The following is a 19841-nucleotide window of genomic DNA, read 5'->3' as shown; positions in this document are numbered from 1 at the left end:
CATAACTTTTCTTAAAAATGTGGTTTTGGGTTTTTTAAATCTAAGGTCAGAAGTTTAACCTCTTTAACTGCTTGTTTAAGTATAAGCCATAACTTGGTTAATCTTAGCAGAACAATCGCAACCTTGCCTGTTCCCTTTAAATCCAGTCTCAGTGAACTCTTTGAAGTCGGGATGAACAAAAGGTCCATGCCCTGGGGATGCACGGATGTGGCATTTGGAAAAGGCCAAGCTGTGGGAACAGAGGGCCGCTGAGGGGGTGCCAGGGACTAAAGAGAGGAGGGGGTTGACAGATGGGTGTGGAAAGTTCTGTGTTTGAATTGTGGGGTGGGCTGACCTGGCTGTGCATTTGTTAAAACTCATCGAGTATTTCAAAAGGGAGACTTTTACTGGACATGTACCTCAATAAACCTGACTTTAAAAAAATAGATTTTCAAACAAAAAAAAATTGAAATCAAGATTGTGCAGCTGCAGAACTACCTTACATTTCTCTCCAGTGGCAGTAATGTGGAGGTACCCAACTGCTTATCTGAGATAGAATAATTAAGAGAAGTCCAGGGTATAAAATGTCCAGCAGTTCAGTTTTCTACCTCCTCACATAGTCAGGCTTCAGAAATTAGGCCTGGCTTTTTACACTCTCATTCAGAAATTAATCCAAGAACTGACTTGCTCAAGTCAGCATCCTTCCAGGTTCCTTCGTTGGGTGTTGCTGACAACTCGGAAACTCACCTCAGCTCAGTGGCAGCCATCCAAAATGCTTATGTCTGGCAGCCTTGTGACAACACCCCCATGTCACTGTTAGATCAGGCAGCAGTAACCGCCGCCACCTCAGTCCTCATGTGCCATCAGGCACGTCCAGCGGGCCGTCACAGAATTCTGATCTGACGCAGAGCCGACCGTGGCATCATTGGCTAAGCACCCTTTGCCTCCCAGATTTGACAAGTCCCTCCCAGTTTCCTGCTCATGACCCAGTTCGTGTTATGGGACTCCTTGCTAGTACATTTCAAGATCGATGTTGCTATAGTGGACATATTGACCTTTTTTAAGGCCAGTATTGTGGCAAAACAGCCTGAAAGAGCAGTATGCAGCCAGGCATACTTTTCTTTAACATTGCCAAGTGGAGGTATTTTAACTACTGAAATAGTGAAAACATAATCTCAAAATTGTAACATATTACCACTAACAAATACTATGGTAAGGACAAACAATGAGACAATCTTATTGGTAAAACATATGATTACCAGCCTGGAAAAAGGAACAAGCATCATATCTGATAGCAACTAAATAGAAAATTAAATAGATATACCCTTACAGAATTTTCATCTTTCTGCCTTCCCTTTAGCCAGAGGACACTAGACTCTCTAGGACATGTCAGAGTCTTCAGTTCCATCACAGGCTGGCTTTGGTATCAAGGGTTGATGGGGAAAAGTGAGGTATTTTTTCCTTAAAGTTGCCAGAAATTACATTGGCTAATTTGCTAAGGAATTTCAAGTAAATCAAAATTAAGGCTAAAAGATCCTTTTTTAAACACACCTTTTCCTCTTGCATTTTTCTCAATTTTTCATTACAATTGAAACAGGCTGTTAAGCTTCCTATGGGGCTCAGGTGTCCACATCCAGAAGAATTTTTTTTTTAATGAAAACTACATACACAGATATTTGCATGGTCATGTCCCTTTCCCAGAGGATGGAGGAAAGAAAGCTAACCACCCATTTTAGTTCCTTTAGAATCAGAAACTACCAAAAATTGAGTGCTTTCATTTATTAAATGGTAAACCAGCCTTTAGCAAAGAAACCACAGCTTTATGTGTCAAATATCATTTCCTCCACCTCTCTCCCAGACGAGACCTGTGTATGCTTGGGAGGTTGACAAGACAGAGCTCAGGAAGTCAGGCCTTGACCCTGAAGACTGGGCTGTGTTGGGGCAGACACTCCTTAAATCCTGGGCATTACATGTGACTCCACCATTGCCAGCACAGTCCCCGGGCACAGTCCCTCCCATCCTTACAGCCCAGGCTGTCCCCTTTGTCCATCTGGGAGCAGGCACGTAGAGTCAGACCAGAGCCCTGCGAAGGCCAGGCTGCTGTTGCGTCTGTGCAGTGACGACCTGAAAGGAAGCGCTCCAGGGCGGCCGCTTCTGCGGCTGGTCACAGACTGAGTCTGAGCACCCCAGCCTCTGACTGTCCCGTGAAGGTTTGCAAAGCTGGGATTTCTAGGCACTTTACTCCTTGGAAGATGCTGCTGGGCTGACCTTCCTTCGTGAGTATGTGGCTTTCTCATTGCAGAAATGTCTCCACCTGTGAGGTGTCCTCCTCTCAGGCCACCAGCTCCCCTCAGCGGTCCAAGCGCGTCAAGGAAAACACACCGCCCCGCTGCGCCCTGGTGCACAGCAGTCCGGCCTGCAGCTCCGCCGTCACCTGCGGCTGGGGCGACGGGGCCTCCAGCACGACCAGGGAGAGGCAGCGGCAGACCATCGTCATTCCCGACACCCCCAGCCCCACGGTCAGCGTCATCACCATCAGCAGCGACACGGATGAGGAGGAGGAACAGAAGCACGCTCCCACCAGGTGAGACCTTGTCACCTGCAGACTCCCAGAAGGGACCGGGACAGAGGTGCGCTGTGTGCTGCCTGCTCACACAGGGAGGCAGCGGCCCGTGGCCCTGGGCCACTTTCCGTCGTCAAACACAGTGGCGCCACTCTCCTGGTCCCCAGCCGTGGTTTCGCTCTGTCCTAGAGAGTCCTGAAGTGATTTCAAGGGACTGGCAGACAGATTTTCCAAAATTGTTTAACACCAAAGTAATTTTGCATAATATGGGTCTTAAAAAATAGTTAGAGGCCCTGCACGTTTGGGAGATAAAAAAATCAGACGTGCGATGCCAATGTATTCCAACCCCCGTCAGCTTAAAAAGCTCTGCCGCAGGCTATTGAACTTATTCCCAGTTGGTCAGAATATTTCTCTGATATCGCCTTGGCTCTCTCAGAATTTGAAATAATTGTCCAATTAATCAGAAATTTCCCTGTGTCTGATTAACCCAATCTTTCAAGCTGCCAGTGGGCTTCTCGCCCAGAGAGCCCTACTGTGTATTCCAAAGCAGCTCGAACTCATTTTACTGTCTGCGTGCTTCCCGGGAAGAGGGAAGAAACATGTAATAGTGTTTGCAAGATCATGGACCCTGGCGCCAGAGCCTCTTTCCTGCCCTTCCCAGCCAGGCCTGGGCAGAGAGTGATCTACACTTGGGCAGCTGGATGGGCCCCTCAACCTGGCCCTCCGGAACAGTCGGTCCCCTGGCCTTCTGCACCCCCAGTGGCCTCAGGACCTTGTAGATCCAAAGCCCCTTGACCCCACCCTGCTGGCCCCTCCCGTTAGGACTGAGGGCCAAGGAGGAAGGCTGACCACCCAACTTCTCACCGCCAGTCAGCACGTGTCCCACGACTGGCTGCGAAGCTTCACGGCTGTTAGGCCTGAATTATTAATTCCTGGTTGGATACAATGCCAATGATTAGTCCTCACAAATCCTTTTGATTAGATAATAGATTTCCACCCTTGACATCACTGTGAAACATGAGTGATTAAAACATTCTCGCTACAGCTCCTCCTACCTGGCATCCCCTCCCCATCTTTGTAATGACCTCAGTGCTGTGTTTTCCGTGGTGGGCTAGTGCATGTCTCGTTCGAGGGTCCTCTTTTCCCATTTAATGGCTCAGCCTCACCTTGGGCATCTCGGGGAAGCAGTGGAGCCCTCCAAGGAGCACCCTGGTCCTAGCACCGTGCCAGTGGCCAGGGGGCCCGTGGGGCTGGGGACACCGGTACAGCGCTTCACTCCCCACCTGCGTCTGCCAGGACTGGCCTGTGTCCTTTGTGGTAAGAGCCCTGAGTTGAGTCAGTGCTCTGTGTGTGTGTGTCCCGGCCCCTGCCCCCCAGTGTCTTGTGGCCTGCAGCCCAGGAGCACCACGGGCCCAGACAGTCCCTTCACAAAGAGAAAGGCTCTTCCCAGCCCGAGACTGGCCCCGACCTGCAGCAGCCTGTCCACACGCTCGTAGCACTGGACATAATACAGGCCCACCGCCTTGCACGGCCCTTTGCCACAACTGGAAATGAAGCAGAAGCAATTTCGAAATCTGACAGTTGGCGAGATAGGAAGGTCATATTTGAAGTAGGAGATTCGAGTTGACACAGACTTGGGACACGTGGTCGGGAGAGAACTGAAGAGCGTGTCTGAGGAAAGGAGGGTGAGGGCACGGCTTCCTCAACCAGAGCTGCAGGGCCGAGAGCGCCACGCAAAGCCGATGCGCAGCCTGTGGGGCCCGTGATGGAAATGACTGAGGATGTGGGGGGCGGGGAGGGAAGCGGCTGATGGGCAGGTGCCCGTGTGAGGAACAGCCACCAGCAGTGAGAAAGGGCCAGACAGTGAGTCCCAGAGCGTCATTTTTAAAATGCAGGGGACCGCGTGCCCGCCCGCCTGCCCAGGACAATGAAATGCGCCAGAGACGTAGCCGAATGCAGGGAGCCACAGGGTGAGACCGGGGAGTGACCGGGAAGGGCTCAGCTGCCCACGGTGTGACAGGATGCTCACAGAATGACGTGCTCCCGGTGTCTGGAAAGATCGAAAGACTGTTCCCTCTAAAAAGCGTTACGGGAAACAGGAAGACAGAAAAGTGTATTTGCGTCCGAAGAGAATGAAACAGGAACCGGTAGCTGTATTATTTATAGAGACATGACTGTGTAATGTGAGCACATTATTATAACTACACCTTGGAATAAGAGAAGAATGGGGGTGGGGAATATGATTATCCTCTCTTAAAAGTCAGAATATCATAAAATTGAATGCGGTGTGTATAGTCATCAGCCCCACCAGTGTTAGGCAGTAAGCGAGGAACTGCGGGTGTCCGTAAATAACGCAGGCAGCCTCTGTCCTCCAGAGGTTCACAGGGTGATAGACACGTACTAATCATCGTAACACGAAACAGAGTATCAGTCCCGTAAAAATTAGCGGAGCACTGTGGGGACGCAAAGGGAAAATAGCTCGAGGCAATGGCAGGGAAGAGGGGTAGGAACAAAGAGGAAGTGAGACTGCCCACTGCAGGGTGGTGTGTTTAGGGGGAGGGCCGGTAGAGACTCCCCAGTGAGATAGGAGCAAGGGCACTGTGGGGCAGCTGATCACAGAGACAACGGTGGGCCAAGAAGGAAGGGACTTCAGAACAGAAAGGTGGCTTTGGGGGTGTCCCCTTGGACAGGTGGTCACGAGATTCTCGGGAGCACCCAGCAGAACATCAGTCCCGTCCCTTGAAGTGCAGCCCAATGGGGAGTGGCTCGGCCACTCTGGAAACTTCTCTAGCCCCTCAGTGTTCTGTTTGAACAGGGGGGACTTGCGTCTGGTCACCCTTGATCCCAAACTTGGCTCTTCCTGGGCCCTGAGCCCCTGGATTCTGATCTGCTGAGTCCCTGACCTCAGTTCCTCTTTGCTACTTACCCAAGTCCAGCCCTTGACCTCCACCCAGAATGCTGATTACTACTCCCCCGTGTCTCAGCCTCAGCTCAGCTGGACGGTCAGGGCCGTGATGCCCATGGGGATGGTGAGCTCCACATGGATGGCAGTGCCTCCGCCAACTAAGTGTCTTTTAGAGCCAAAATGAGACAAATAGTGGTCGGTGCACATTTTTATCCATTGGTTGCCTCTCGCATGCCCCGAACCAGGGATCTGGCCTACAGCCCAGGCATGTGCCCTGACCTGGATCAAACTGGGGACCATTCTGTTCACAGGACAGCGCCCAACCCACTGAGCCACACCAGTCAGGGCTGGTCAGTGCACCTTTTTAGACCTAATTACCGGTGTCACTGAATCTCCAGTACCACGTTGCCCAGAATTTTGAGAGGAATGCCAGGTCACGGTGGTCATTCCTGACCCCTGGTATATGGCACTGTCGGTGGTCCGTACAGATGACGGTCAGCAGCTCCCACGTGGAAGGACCCCAGAGCACAGGCAGGCTGGGAGCGAGTGAGGTCTGGTCCCTCGGTCGTCACACGCCTTCACTGGGGTTTCCACCTGCGTCACTGGATGGGGTACACAGACCCTGTCGTTCTAATCTCATCTCGTAGATGAAGACACCGAGGCCCAGGAGAGGTACACGGCTCACCCAAATCGATAAAAATTCTAAGTCGCAGAATTGGCGGCAGTCCTAATTACTGGCAGAAATAACTGATTTCAGTCGTCGGTTCAGCAGATACAAGGTCTGTTCTGCCCCCGCTCTGACCACCACCACACCCACGCACCTCCACACCGCAGTGCAGGGCCCCCCGCCCACCGCCTGGCCGGGGCTGCGTGGCATCGGGCTGTCTGTCCCTGAGCCCCAGCAGGTGCAAAACAAACTAAACTAACAGATGGAAAGCAAACTGCACGTGTTTGGGTCCCCCCGGGACTGAGTAGTAGAAGCAGTCAAGTTTTCAGTACTAATAACTGGTTTGGACTAGAGGAGCATTTCACTGTGCTAAACAAGCCATCTCTTCCCCCTTGAAATCCCTTCAAAGTTTATAGGTGGCATCTTATTATTCAGAACCTTCTGGTAACCTTGCCTTGTGCCGAAACTGCCCTTTGAGGCCAGGAGTCCACATTGTAGGACTTTTGGTCACGAGGGTAATTTTTAAAGCCTGTGACCAAAAGGGCTCATTGCCACTGACTCAGCTAGGGACGGCCTTGTCCCATCATTCACGTGTTCGCGCCTCCGGTTCCCTGGTGTTTCTGGTGGGCGGGGTTTGCTTTGCTGTGGCCACCGCTGCCTGCGGGCACTGCTGCGTTCCGCATTACGTTGCATGTGTCACGGATAACGCTCCCAAAATGTAAACCTCGAGAAAATTGGTTCGTGAACATCACTCACTGTTTTAGACTAGAAAACAGCTACTTGGATCACTCTGAAAAATGTTTGACCCAACATGTTTGTTCTTTATGCTAAATTGCAAAGCCAGAGAAATTATTATGGAAAAGACACGGGAACCTGATGAGCTGCTGCTCAAAAGACTTGGGCCTAAAAAAAGTTAGCATCCAATTCGCAGCAGGGAATAAACACACACACTCAGTTATTATTGCACAGGCAGAATGAACCCAAAGGGGACTTCTTCCCACTGCCACCTGCCACCGTCTCACTCACCTCCTTCCTGCTGTCGGTCGACAGGCCAGGGACAGCCGAGGGGGTGCGTGCCGTGGAGGCGGCTGATTCGAGCCCGAGTGAAGGACAGAGAGTCCAGACACACGGTGCACTTGGAAGGGGCTTCACTGTTCGGTACTATTGCCGTTTGAACACAGCCCACAGCTGAACGAGGTGTCGGTCGTAGGCCTGGTGTTAGGAGCTAGAAGGATGTGCTGTCCGGCCAGCCTCACTCACTGCGCCCTTCGTTCGGAACACCCCGGTGGGTGGAGGGGGCGTGTTTCACGAAAGGCCTGCGTCTGGAAGAAGAGACGCTGCACCCGACCATCCCCACAGCGCGTCCTAACACTGCCGCTCGTCGCGAAGCCGGCAGTGACCCGCTCTGGGTTTCTCAGTGCTGCCCACAGGGCCGGGGCAGGAGGCAGCGGGAGCGGGGTGGGGGGGCCCCTGCAGAAGGTGGGAGAAAGAGCTTCCGCTGTGTGTGATGTGGGGGACTCGCATTTGCTTCGAGGCCTGGTTTCTGATTTCTTAGAAGGAAGTTGTGTAGAGAAAATGACGTCAGTGGTGATATGGGTGAGTGTGCACTCACACACATATGTAAGTGTGTGACTCACAGCATCTGAGTGGAACGTGTATCCAATTGAAAATGAATGCTCTTTGGAGCTCACTAATGACAGTGGGAGCTGCATGCCACACCCGAAGGAGCGCGTTGGCCCAGCGGCATCGGCTCCCGGCCCCTCTCCTCTGGTGAAGGGCTAGTTAAAAGCAATCGGGGTGCATTTCTAGTTGGAGGGAGGGGGGCCTGCAGCTCTCATCTCCGTGGGCTGGGACAGCGGTCAGCGTGAGCAACCCCGTGCTGGGGAAGGCCCCTGTCACTGAATCTGCTGGAGGAACCGGAGGAGGAGGAGCTTCCCTTGGTTTACGTCCTCAGTGCTTGCTGGTAGGAGGGCGGGTGGAAGAGATAGTGGAGGGCAGTCTTTAAGAGTGAGGGCAGACTCCAGATGACTCGGTCGCGAAAAAAATCTAATGACCTGATTTAAAAAAAGGCTAATGACTTGAGTAGACATTTCTTTCTTTCTTCCTTCCTTCCTTCCTTTTCTTTTCTTTTTTTTTTTTTTGAATAGACATTTCTTAAAAGAAGATCTTTAAGTGGCTAACAGCTACATGAAAAATGTTCAGTGTCACTAATGACCAGGAAAGTGCGAATCAGAACCCCAGTGAGCCAGCCTGTCACACCCGTCAGGGGGGTGATTGTCAGGGAAAGAAATGGTAGGCGTCATGAGGATGTGCAGACAGTGGAGCACTTGTACACGGCTGGCGGGAGTGCCGACGGGTGCAGCCACTGTGGGAAATAAGACGGAAGTTCCTCAGAAAATTACAGACAGAACTGTCCTAGCTCCAGCAACCCCACTCCCAAGTATCTGTCCCAAAGATTAAAATCGGGGCCTCAAGGGGGTGCCTGCGCTCACACGCATGCTGCAGCATTTTGCACTACAGCTGAGAGTGGAGACACGCGGAGCATCTGTCGGATGAACTGGCACAGAAAATGTGGCGCTTGTGTGCAGTAGAACACTGTTCGGCCAGAAAAGAGGGCGTGTGCTAGCTCTTGGTTCATCCTCCTCTGCCCCTAACTAGCTGTGGAACCTTGGACAAGCAAGTGGCCTGAGCTCTCCACATCCGAAGTTCATTATTCTTAGGAGAGTCTGAAAGTCAGAGTTGTAACGCTCTTCCACACAGTCTGGCTGTGAGCGTTGGAGGAGGTGAGACAGGCAGAGAAAGTGCTTGGAACGGTCGTCGTGCATCCAGCAGACGTGGCCTAGATTTTGGAATCGGTGTCATGGTCACAGAACAATGGTGCTCTTCACAGAGAGCACGCACCAAGGAAGCAAAGGAGTGAAGTAAGTCATGGAAAGTTGATGGGTGGAGGAGAGTCGTGATCCTGGCCTGGAAGGATGGAATGGACTGAGAGTAGCCAATAGAAAGCAAAACCACGTCCCAGACAGAGCTCCGGTGGTGGCAGGCGGTGGGGGGATGTCACAGGTTTGTGACATCTTATCCCGAGGTGGTGTTTTTTCCACTGGGGCCGATGTCTTGTCTTCTTATCTCCTTATTTCTTTCCACCATGTTAAAATGATGAAAATCATCTATTGCCATGACAACACAATGCAATTGTGAACTCTGGCGGCTTTGTTCTTTACTCAGAAATGATGTTCTGTCAAGGCCATTAAGCAAATATTTCTCATTCTACTCCCCTCTCTCTCTCTCTCTCTTCCATTAACCAATTCATAATGGGATTGATTAGCACTCAGTAATAATTAGACACTGTAGTGGAATGAATCCCAGCAGAATCGATACACATGAGCCTAAAGAATCCATAGTAATAATGTCAAACGTGTGCTCGTTTTTAAAGTGCCTCATTTAGCAACTTCCCATTTGTTTGCTAATCTGCATAGTATATTCAGGTGGAGCAAAGAGATTCCTGACAATAGAAGGGATCGAAACCAGAGCTATCGAATCAATTCACCCCAATTCACCCGTTCCAGAGCTGGGGGCTGCAAGGCCACTGCCTGCTGCCATCTCCCCTGGTCCTGGGGGCCCTGTGTGGCAGGGTGGGGGAAGGGCGGGGGTTCCCTTCATTAGCATCTTCCTACCCCAGAGGTTACGCACAGACTGGCGGTGGGCGTCCCTTTTCCTGGTGCCCCACTTACTAGTCTCCTGCCAGAGCTCAGGCTACGCCCACCCCTGCCAGCCCTGTGTGCTATTCTGTTTCCAAATAAGCACACGGGCCTTCTCAAAATCGAGATGTAATTCACATGCCCTACCCTACAAATCACTCCCTGAAAGTGTGTAATTCATATAATTCAATGGTTTTGGTATTTTACATTAAATTTTACAGTTGTGGTAAAAAACACAACACGAATGTGCCACTTAACTATTCTTAAGCATATACTTCAATGACATTAAGCACGTTCCTTATTTCCAGAACTCTCCTGTCACCCCAAGCAGGCTCTGTACCCACTGAGCCATAATAACTCCACATTCCTCCCTCCCCCCGTCCCCAGCCACCTCTGACCTACTCTCTGTCTGTGGCTTTGCTTATTCCAGGTACCTCATGCAACTGGAATAATGTGCTCTCTGACCCTTTATGCCTGGCTTATTTCACTTAGCACAGTATTTCAAGGTCAGTCCACACTGTAGGGTGTATCCACACTTCCTTCACTTTTATGGCTAAATAAGTGCCCCATGTACCGCATTTTGTGTATTCACCTGTTGATGAGCTCTTTGGTTATTTCACCTATAGCTTAGTTTTCACGTCTTGGCCGTTGGGAATAATGCTGCCGGGACGGTGGCGCATGGGTATCTGTCTGAGCCCTGCTTTTGGTTCCTTTGGGCACGTGCCTAAGAGTGAGGCTGCCAGGTCATGTGGTAACTCTCTAGCTTTTTGAGGAACAAGTATATGGATTTTTTTTTTTTTTGCATTTGAACTGTTATAAATGGCCTGGCTGGTGTAGCTCAGTGGATTGAGCACTAGCCTGCAAACCAAACAGTAGCCTTTTCGATTCCCAGGCAGGGCACATGCCTGGGTTGCAGGCCAGGTCCCCAGTAGGGGGCGCATGAGAGGCAACCACACATTGATGTTGGTTGATGCTACCCCCTCTTCCTCCCTCCCTTCCCTTCTGTCTAAAAATAAATAAATAAAATTAAAAATAAGTAAATAAACATAAATAGGAGGGGTAGGTTTATATTAACTAAAATTGGTCCATTTATCAGAGTTAATGTGAAGAGCTATGAAATACATGCTGATTTCTCACCTTTTTTTGCATTCTGGGCATTGTCGTCTGTACGGCCCGTTTGGCAGTCTGCCCCGGAAGGCTCTGTGACGTCCCTTGTGCCCTGACTGGCCATTTTAAGGCTCTTACTGTCAACGTGCCCCGTTTTCGCGCAGCCCTCCGCCGAGACCCCAGTCTCCACCTGGCACAGAGGTGCACTGTAGCCCTTTGTACGGGAATTCCCTGCGGCAGCTAGCAGAAGCCTTCGGGAGACTTAACTGATGGGTTTTCATTTTTTTCATATCAATGCTCTGACTATTTCTATCCTGGAAACTTTCCCAGCAAGTCTGCACCTCGATGGGCTTTACTTTGCCTAGAGACGCTTTTTGCAAACCTGTTTTCATGTGTTCGACATGGTAACGCGACTCGTACTGATAACGGCAGCTGACTTTGAAGGCGCCGACGTTGCGTCGTGCAGTATTTGAAGCGCGTTTCCTGTACTTGCCCTCTGAACTCTCCGAGAAGCCTGTGATGTGCAGCTGCTGTTATTAGCCATGTTTCACTGATAAGGAGACAGCCAGCCACTCAGAGGTTGAAGAGCAAGCTGCCCAAGGCCACACCACCCGCAAGTACTGCTGGGAGACGGTTAGGCAGGGACCCACCCCCTCGCACCCTGAACCCGGGAGGGTGGGATGTGTGGCCACTGGAGGAATTACTGGCCCAGGTGTCAGAAGTTAGGGCCACACAGGGCCCCAAGGCCAGTCACCACCAAGCCCCCGCCCCCCCAGCCTTTTGTAGGTGAACAGCCTTTCACGCACCTTCTGCCCAGCTGCCTGGGGTCCTGAGTTTGCCCACATCTCTGCTGCCTGGAGGAGGCAGAGGTTGACCTTAGAAAGGGGCTGGCTTGTGACTGGCCTCGTGACCTTGGACAAGACACCTCGGTGATTGCTGTGTCCCCATTAGGTGTCTATAAATACCAGCTTCTTCTCTTAGCAAATTAGGTGGAAACTGACCATCTTACTTAGGCAACCAGAATGTCTTAAAATTAGATGATCGATACACAAAAATAGATGAAAATCCATTATTTTCTAAACCTTCACAGTAAACAACAGATTTTATTTCCATCATCCCACTGGCCTCTGTCTGAGCTTGGAGGCAGACAGGATTGGCTCCCAAAGTAACCTCAGCAACATAAACACCTGGGAAAAAAGGCGCTGGCCCGGAGCCTCCAAAGCCAGTGCCCGCTGTCGGCACTTAGATTTCAGGGTGAAGAGCAGGGGTCCAGAGTGACTCCCGAATGGGCCTCCCCCCCCAGCGGGAGCCCCTCCAACCTCATGTAGACCCAGTGCTGTGCCCTCCCTGCTCCGAGGGCTGGACCCCCGCCCTCACCCTGTGCGGCACCCTCTTGGCACAGAGACTGCGGCTGGTGCCCAGTCTGGCTCTGAGCTCGCTCGCTCAGCACTTGGGGGGTGGGGGGCTGTGTTGTGGGGCCGCCTCCCCAGGACCTCACTGTTTGTGTCTGTCTGTCTGTCTGTCTGTCTCTCTCTCTGCATCCGGGTTCCTCCTGGGTATCCCAATCCCCCCTGCCCAAGTTTGCTGCAGCTTCAGGCCCTGAGTCTAAGCTATGCTCCCCCCTCTTCCCGAGTGTCCTCCTGTAACAGGGCCTCTGGTGGCCCGGGTGTTTCTGGACTCCCTCTTTGCCGAGAGGTCCCCCTCCAGGGGCTCAGGGTGCACTGCCACCCAGGGAGAGCCCAGCCCCACGCAAAGCTTCTCCCCAGTTTCCAGAAGCACCTGTGGGCCCGCCTGCAGCCCTTTCTCAAGTTCATATGCCCCCTCTGCCAGTTAGGCGGGTGACCCTCGGGCACCCTGCCTGCCCACGAGGGTTCCAGAAAGTAGAATTCGCTTCTCCTGCTCCACTCTCATCGGCTCCCCCTGGGGCACAGAGAGGGGCTTTGCCCACAGCCCGTTCCGAGCGGCCGGTTCGACGTGTCACTGCTCACACTCCTGACGTGTCCCTGCTCCTCTCCAGCACTGTCTCCAAGCAGAGGAAGAACGTCATCAGCTGCGTCACGGTGCACGACTCCCCCTACTCCGACTCCTCCAGCAACACCAGCCCCTACGCCGTGCAGCACCGCACCGGGCACAACGCCAACGCCTTCGACACCAAGGGGAGTCTGGAGACCCACTGCACGGGGAACCCCCGGACCATCATCGTGCCACCCCTGAAAACCCAGGCCAGCGAAGTGTTGGTGGAATGTGACAGTCTGGTGCCAGGTAAGGTGGGGACGCAGCAGGCCAGGATCTCTCTAGAGAGTCGTCCTTGTTTTGGGCTCTAGCGGTTTGGTTGCGTGAGTGGACAAGTGCCAGGTTATTGCGGATTCTGTCCCAGTAGCGAAGAGAGGAATTTGCTAAACGTCGCTCTGTAGAAGCAGCATTTTCATTATTAAAATCTGTAGCTAACACCTCGCTGCCTTTATAGTGGCTCTGCCTCTGATGTGGTTGGTAAATAAAACTAAGAGCCACCCAGTTCCTTGTCCGCCAGTCTGATTGACACATGGTGTGGGGACCCCCCCCTCCCCGAGTGCTGGCATCGGTCCCTCCGGGGGACGGGGCTGCCTGAGCGGACAGAACCTTCTCTGAGTCTCCTCGGAAGTCACCACTGGGAGGAGAGGGCGTGGCCAGTGTGTTTGTCCCTCACACGTTGCTTGATTAGAAGGATTCCTTCCATCCCGTGAAGGCTCGTCCTGAAAACAGGGCCCCAAAGGAAGGCTGAGAACTTAGCCTTCTAGGCACACGTAGCACCTCACCCCAGATCTGGTAGCATCTGTTCAGAGTCTTCCTGGCTCAGGCTTGCCAGTGGGAGAATTTGGGGAATAAAGCAGCAGAAACATGCGTGTTCGCTTTTCTGCCACAAACCACCACCACCCTACATCTCGTCCAACCCATTTAGAAGGAAAGGGATGTGAAGTGCTAGAAAGATTTTGTTTGGACATCAGCAGCTATCATTCATCAGCTGTTACTCATTCGTCCACTGTCACCTGAGGCTGTCCCAGGAGACCTGGGAACCTTCTTGGGGTGGTTGCCACCTGTAGGGCTCACTGGGCATGAGCGGTTCAGGTACTGCCCCCAGGGCGGCCTCAGGGCCGAGAGTGGCATTCAGGACGGGTGTTCGGGAGCTTGTCCAGCCCAGTGCCCCGGGTCATTCTGCACCGTGTGGGACAGAGGACTTCTGTCTCCCCAAACCCGCTTGCTCTGTGTTGGCAAGTGTTTCTGTGGAGACCTGGGCAGGAGGCAACACTGGACAGCGGCTTCCCCAGGAGACACCTCCCGGAGCAGTGGTGCTCCTACTTCTGTGCCCCCATATTTATCAAGCGATGGTTCGTGACTCTACCCACCGTGCATTTCCCAGTTTAAGTGTCTGCAAAGGGTGTCATTTCTGTCACGTTGCGTGTTGCATCGTTATTTAAATGCGTTAAATACCTTTGTCAAAACCCAAGGCTGCAGATTTGTCTCATCTGACACGTGGAAAGCAACCAGGGCCACTGTCTCTGGGAAACCCAGTGGCTTCTTCATTTTCTCTGTAGAGACCCATTTTTCCCGTGAGGACAGCCTTTCTAGCAACAGGAGGGGCGAGAAGGGCTTCGTTCTGCTGCCCACCTGCCCGTCCACAGCCCGAGGCCTTTCTCAATGCTAATAAGTGCGTGCCCTTGGCCGCAAAGTCCCCCTAGGCTCAGAAGACTCGGAGTCTGGAAAGCCTCCTTCCTTCGCCCCTGGTGCCAGCTCAGCCTGTAGGAGCCTCGGGGCTGGAGCTGCCAACACGTGCCCCCAGCAGGACTGACACTGCGCAGGTGGCCGTCCACTTCCCACGGGGCGTCCCCCCCTTCCGTGGTGTGCAGCCCAGGAAGGATTCTGGAGGATTTCTCATGTAGTGAAATCTCAAGTCTCTGGGGTTAGTGAAGGTTCTTTCGGAAAACGACAGAATGGGCTCTGCAAGGCTTTAGTGGGGCTGAGGGAGAATTCTGCAGTTGGGCGCAAGGTGGGGCCGGAGCCGGAACTACCGGGACCCGGGCCCAGCCCTGCTGGGGTCTGGGGTACGGAGGTGGCTTGTGATCAGCTGGCCCCGGAGAGGTGGCAGTGTCTGACCTGTGCCCTGCTTCCCTCCCGGCACAGTCAGCGCCAGCCACCACTCGTCCTCCTACAAGTCCAAGTCCTCCAGCAACGTGACCTCCACCAGCGGTCATTCTTCAGGGAGCTCCTCCGGAGCTGTCGCCTACCGGCAGCACCGGCCGGCACCACACTTCCAGCAGCAGCAGCCTCTCAACCTCAGCCAGGTAAGCCCCCCGGGCCCTCTCACCCGCTCCCCCCACCCTTGCTCTGCCGAGAGGGTGGGCCTCGGCCCGCGTCACAGAGCTGCAGCCCCTCTGGCGGTGGCAGGAAGTGCCCTGCGTAACCTCTGGGGTTTTCTTTCCTCCACGGTCACCCTTGGGGAAGTCCGTGTCCTTGCTCCACAGAGAGCCGGCCCAACATGAAGGGACTTGTCTGAAGTTTCGGGGCACTGAGTGGCCTGTGCCGGAGCTTAGATCAGCATGGCCTATAGCTTGCCAGTTCAGCCCAGTGCTGCGTGAAACACTGCGTCCTGGCCCAGTGAGCCAGGACACCAGGGACAGACCTGCGGCTGGACAGAGTCAGCTTCAGTGATGCCTTACTGTGCAGAAACCCACCCCCCAAAGCCCCAGACCAAGGGGAGGAGCAGAGGTGCAGGGGAAGGGCATGTAGGTACAGCAGGGTCTCTGAGGGCAGGGGCCGGCCTGTGTCAGCTCAGGTCTACAGTTTCCTTGGAAGCCACAGAGGTGGGGTAAGTGGGCGGGTTGTGCTCAGAAGCCCCTTGTGTGAAGGACTGCCCCCTGGGTTGTAAACCGCGGCTGTGCCTCCGTCCCGGGACTCGGGTTGTCCTGGAGAAAAAAGAGGCCTGGTCTGCGTGTACCTACGCAGAGTTTCCAAGGGCCTTGGTTTTGGAGACATGGTTTCACAGTGAGGGAGAAGCCAGGGGCTCTCCAACAGGGGCTCCTCTGCCGCTTCCCAGCTGCAGCGCGGCGTTGGGAAGAGGCACTGTCTCCTGCCCACTGTGGCGGCTTTGTCAGTGTGTCATCCACTGGGGGCCACCGGAGACAACTTCCGTCAGTCCCCCAGCTTCGGGCCTCCTCCTGCTTCCCTCCCTCCACCCCGTTCTCCTTTCCTCTCTCTCCCCATCTTCCCTTCTCCTCCCTGTCCTCCCCAGACTCACTTCCCCCTCTTCCCGCCCCTCCCCCTGAGGCCCTCCCCCCCTGAGGCCCCGCCCCCAGTGCGGCCCTCTCCTGGTGCTTCTCTTGTCCAGGCTCAACAGCACATCAGCACAGACCGCGCGGGGAGCCACCGACGGCAGCAGGCCTACATCACTCCCACGATGGCCCAGGCCCCGTACTCCTTCCCGCACAACAGCCCCAGCCACGGCACTGTGCACCCCCACCTGGCCGCCGCGGCCCACCTTCCCACCCAGCCCCACCTCTATACCTACACGGCGCCCGCGGCCCTGGGCTCCACCGGCACCGTGGCCCACCTGGTGGCCTCCCAAGGCTCAGCGCGTCACACGGTGCAGCACACTGCCTACCCGGCCAGCATCGTCCACCAGGTGCCCGTGAGCATGGGCCCCCGGGTCCTGCCCTCACCCACCATCCACCCGAGTCAGTACCCGGCCCAGTTCGCCCATCAGACCTACATCAGCGCCTCTCCGGCCTCCACCGTCTACACTGGATACCCACTGAGCCCCGCCAAGGTCAACCAGTACCCTTACATATAAACACTGGAAGGGGAGGGGAGGGGGGCATGGCCGAGGGGAGGAGGGAGAGGAGGCAGGACCTGGGGGAGCTGGGGTTTTTATACTGAAGATGCCGCACAGAAACAATGCAAATGGAGCAGGGGAGGGGGCCGGGGGGGCAGGGGCCGGACACCGGTGAAACTTGAACTAGGAAGTGGGAGGACTCAGAGCAGAGAAGAGAACATTTTAAAAAATGAAGGGATTCAGGATGGGGGGGGTGGGATTTATGCTTTTTATTTTAAAAAAAGAAAAAGGAAAAAAATGCCAGTAACGGAAATACAGCTCACAAACCCGTTCTGCACCAAACTGGAAAGGAGGAAGAGGAGAGAGCGATGGAAGATTCCGGAAGTCGAGGGGCCCCAGTTTCTGAAGAACTTCCTCTACGAACTTTTCAAAGATTATTTTCATATGGCAGCAAGTGACATTTGAGAGTTTGCTGTCGGGGGACGCCTGATACGGAAATCCAATAGATTTTTAATTATTGAACATAAGAATTAGGGATTTTTCCAGAACTCTAAAGGGTCAACAGCCCTCGAAGTTCAGGCCACGGCCTGCGGAAGCTGATGTCTGGGGTCGGCAGAGCCTGGTTCTGGCTCGTGCGTCAGGACTGATGGGGGCGTTGGGGGCCAGGCGGAAGTGAGTCGCCTCCCGGAGGGGCATATTTTCTCTTTCTGAGCACTCTGGATAAATCCCTAAGCAATGTTACTCCTCAGCTGTCGTTAATGATGTGTATTGCGAACTTTAGTTCTTTTTCTTTTGTGAAGATTTGTTTTCTCTTTGAATCCGTCCCTAGTCACGTAGCCTAGGGCTGGGGGCCGTCGCCGACCCCCTAGAGGAATGTAGCGCTCCGCCCCCCCAGTTTTCCGCTTTGTGTTCAGCTCCAGTGATACCAATAGACTATTCCTCAGTGTGATTGCACAAAAAGAAATAATGATATGACACAGGCATGCGAGCAACGTGGTGGTCCAGGCGTGTGAGCGTGCGCGAGTGTGCAGGTGCGCATGCGCGAGCGTGTGCGTGCGGGTGCACGTGCGGCCGCGCCCTGCCCGCGTGCCCGGGCTCGCTGCCCGCACAGCTCCCGCTGCCTCGACTTGACATCATTCCCTCCTAGTGCCTTACCGACGACAGACGCGTGCGAGGGTCGCTTCCACGGAATTCCGAGAAGCTGGCGGAGGCGAGTCAGCGTCTCAGCTCTTCTTTCGTGCTGCTGAGACGTTTTACTCTGGTCTTTCCTTTTAAAAAAAAAATTTTGTTTTAATTTAATATCATTTTTATACTTGCTGTCTTTCTAGGCTGTTTGCTGGCAGAGGGGTGTCGGGGAGCCGGCACAGGTGTTGAGAGAAGCGTGGGATGGATGGCGGGGGTGAACCCGGTGGTGGGGGTGGGTTTAGTTGACTTTCATTTGGAGATAGAGCAAGAGAGACTCCCCACCCTGCACCCTGTGCTGAGCCCCATGCTGCCCCCAGTTCTACCTGTGTGGCCGGCTGCCACAGCCGGCCGGGTCTGCTGGACCCGATGTCCCCTCTATGTTTCAGGAACGCTGGCCTCGCCAGGCGCCTGCCTCCTTCCTTGCGGAAGGGCCGGCAGAGACCGGGCCGGGTCCCAGCCGGACACCCTGCGCGCTCTCAGCACTGTCCCCCTCCTTGGTTCCCTGTCTGCGCGCGTTCTCGCGTCCTGCCGTCTGCAGACAACCGTCCACCTGTGTCCGCCAAAGCCTTTTCTTCATGTTACCCGGGCCTCCCCATGACACACTTCGTTTTGAGTTTTGAGGGTCCGATGGGCAGAAGGCGAGAAGGACGTTCACGAGGGTGACCGAGGGTCCTCACACTGCCCCTTGGAAAACACTCCCACCACCAGTTAGGTTTCCAAAGAAATGTGCCCTTCGCCCTCTTTGCACCTGTGAAATGTTCTGGAGGTTTTCTCAGGCTTTGAACCTGCTGCTCGTGGGGTGGGGGTGGGGGTCTCTCCATTCACAGCAGCACACACACATGAAGGCTGGGAGATGTGGCTTTAAAGGGGGTCCCCCTTGCTTGGTTCTCTGTGCTGAGTCCTTAGGTAACCCCAAAGCCAAATTTCCAAGGTGCAAGTCGGCAGTGCGTCCTAGTCTTCCCCTCCCCCTTCCCCACCCTACAGCCCCCCCCCCCCTTAACGATCTACTGTGAAAGGTGAGGAAGCCAAACCGTTACCTTAGCTCTTAGCTGTGAATTGTGAAATAACTCTGGACATCTCCCCTCCCCGACCATACATGCTACTTACCTTACAAAGGACTAGGTCCCCGAACTGGAACCAGTTTAGCCCAGGCCTTCGGCTGGAAGGAAGGACGCCACAACCCTTTTGAGCCAGGACAGCCCCCCAGGCAGCCAGCGGGACGGTGCTGTCATTCTGAGAGGAGAGGAGAGGAAGTCAGCCAGTCCAGAGAGGGTTGGCAGGGGCAGAGTCTGGAGGCCGTGGCAGCCAGTGCCCTCCCAGGGGTGCGCCAGCCTGGAAGACCAGACCTCTGCAGCCAGGGGGCAGCAGTATCCGCACCAGGTCCCGAGCCCAGTGACACAAGCCTCCCATTGCCTTACTGGTGGCATCCTGGGGCCCCACACACAGTTGACTCCCAGCCCTTTCTCCATCCGAACTTGAACAGCCTTCCAAGTTCAAGCGAATGATTTTGTCTACTAAGTCGGAGTCTCTGACTGCTTCAACCTATTTCCTTTCCTTTTCTTCCAGACCAGGAATGAAAGTTCCATGCTGCTCATAAAGATAATGTTATTGTACTAATTATTTTTTATTATTAGCATTGTAATTGTTATCATGATTATCGTCGTGTTGATATTTTAGTTGGGGTTTGAAATGCACATTTATTCCACGTATCTTTGTGTTTTCTCTTTAATATTTAAACTTATCTTATTGTATCTGTGAGTGTGTGAGTAGACAGGAGGGACACGCAGATGTCCGGTTTTGCCAGACAAAAAGGATGAGAAAGAACCGGGAAACCCATTTCCGTCGTCTCCATCCCACAGCGAGCTGTCGGGAAAGGTCGCCCATGGAATTCGAGTTGGAAGAATCAGGTTCCTTTGCTCCGCACAGGCCAG

At 53.8% G+C, this 19841-nt stretch overlaps 1 protein-coding gene across 7 annotated transcripts in view; it reads left to right on the top strand.

Moving 5' to 3' along the window:
* HIPK2 (homeodomain interacting protein kinase 2) overlaps positions 1–19619 on the top strand; it is a 158884-nt gene extending 139265 nt beyond the window's left edge. For all 7 annotated transcript variants that reach the window (XM_053656597.1, XM_053656596.1, XM_053656595.1 and 4 more), the window contains 4 exons: positions 2282–2563; positions 12937–13181; positions 15078–15238; positions 16282–19619. In XM_053656597.1, coding sequence (XP_053512572.1) covers positions 2282–2563; positions 12937–13181; positions 15078–15238; positions 16282–16743 — 1150 coding nt within the window. In that variant the 3' untranslated portion in view covers positions 16744–19619. The remainder of the gene's footprint in view (positions 1–2281; positions 2564–12936; positions 13182–15077; positions 15239–16281) is intronic.
* Positions 19620–19841: the final 222 nt, after the last annotated feature.

Source organism: Artibeus jamaicensis, unplaced genomic scaffold (genome assembly GCF_021234435.1).
Source record: "Artibeus jamaicensis isolate MK-2021 breed Jamaican fruit bat unplaced genomic scaffold, CSHL_Jam_final scaffold_2172, whole genome shotgun sequence".
In the NCBI taxonomy this organism is placed as follows: domain Eukaryota; kingdom Metazoa; phylum Chordata; class Mammalia; order Chiroptera; family Phyllostomidae; genus Artibeus; species Artibeus jamaicensis.
Note: the sequence above shows the minus strand (reverse complement) of the source record. Positions and strands in the feature narration are given on the sequence as shown.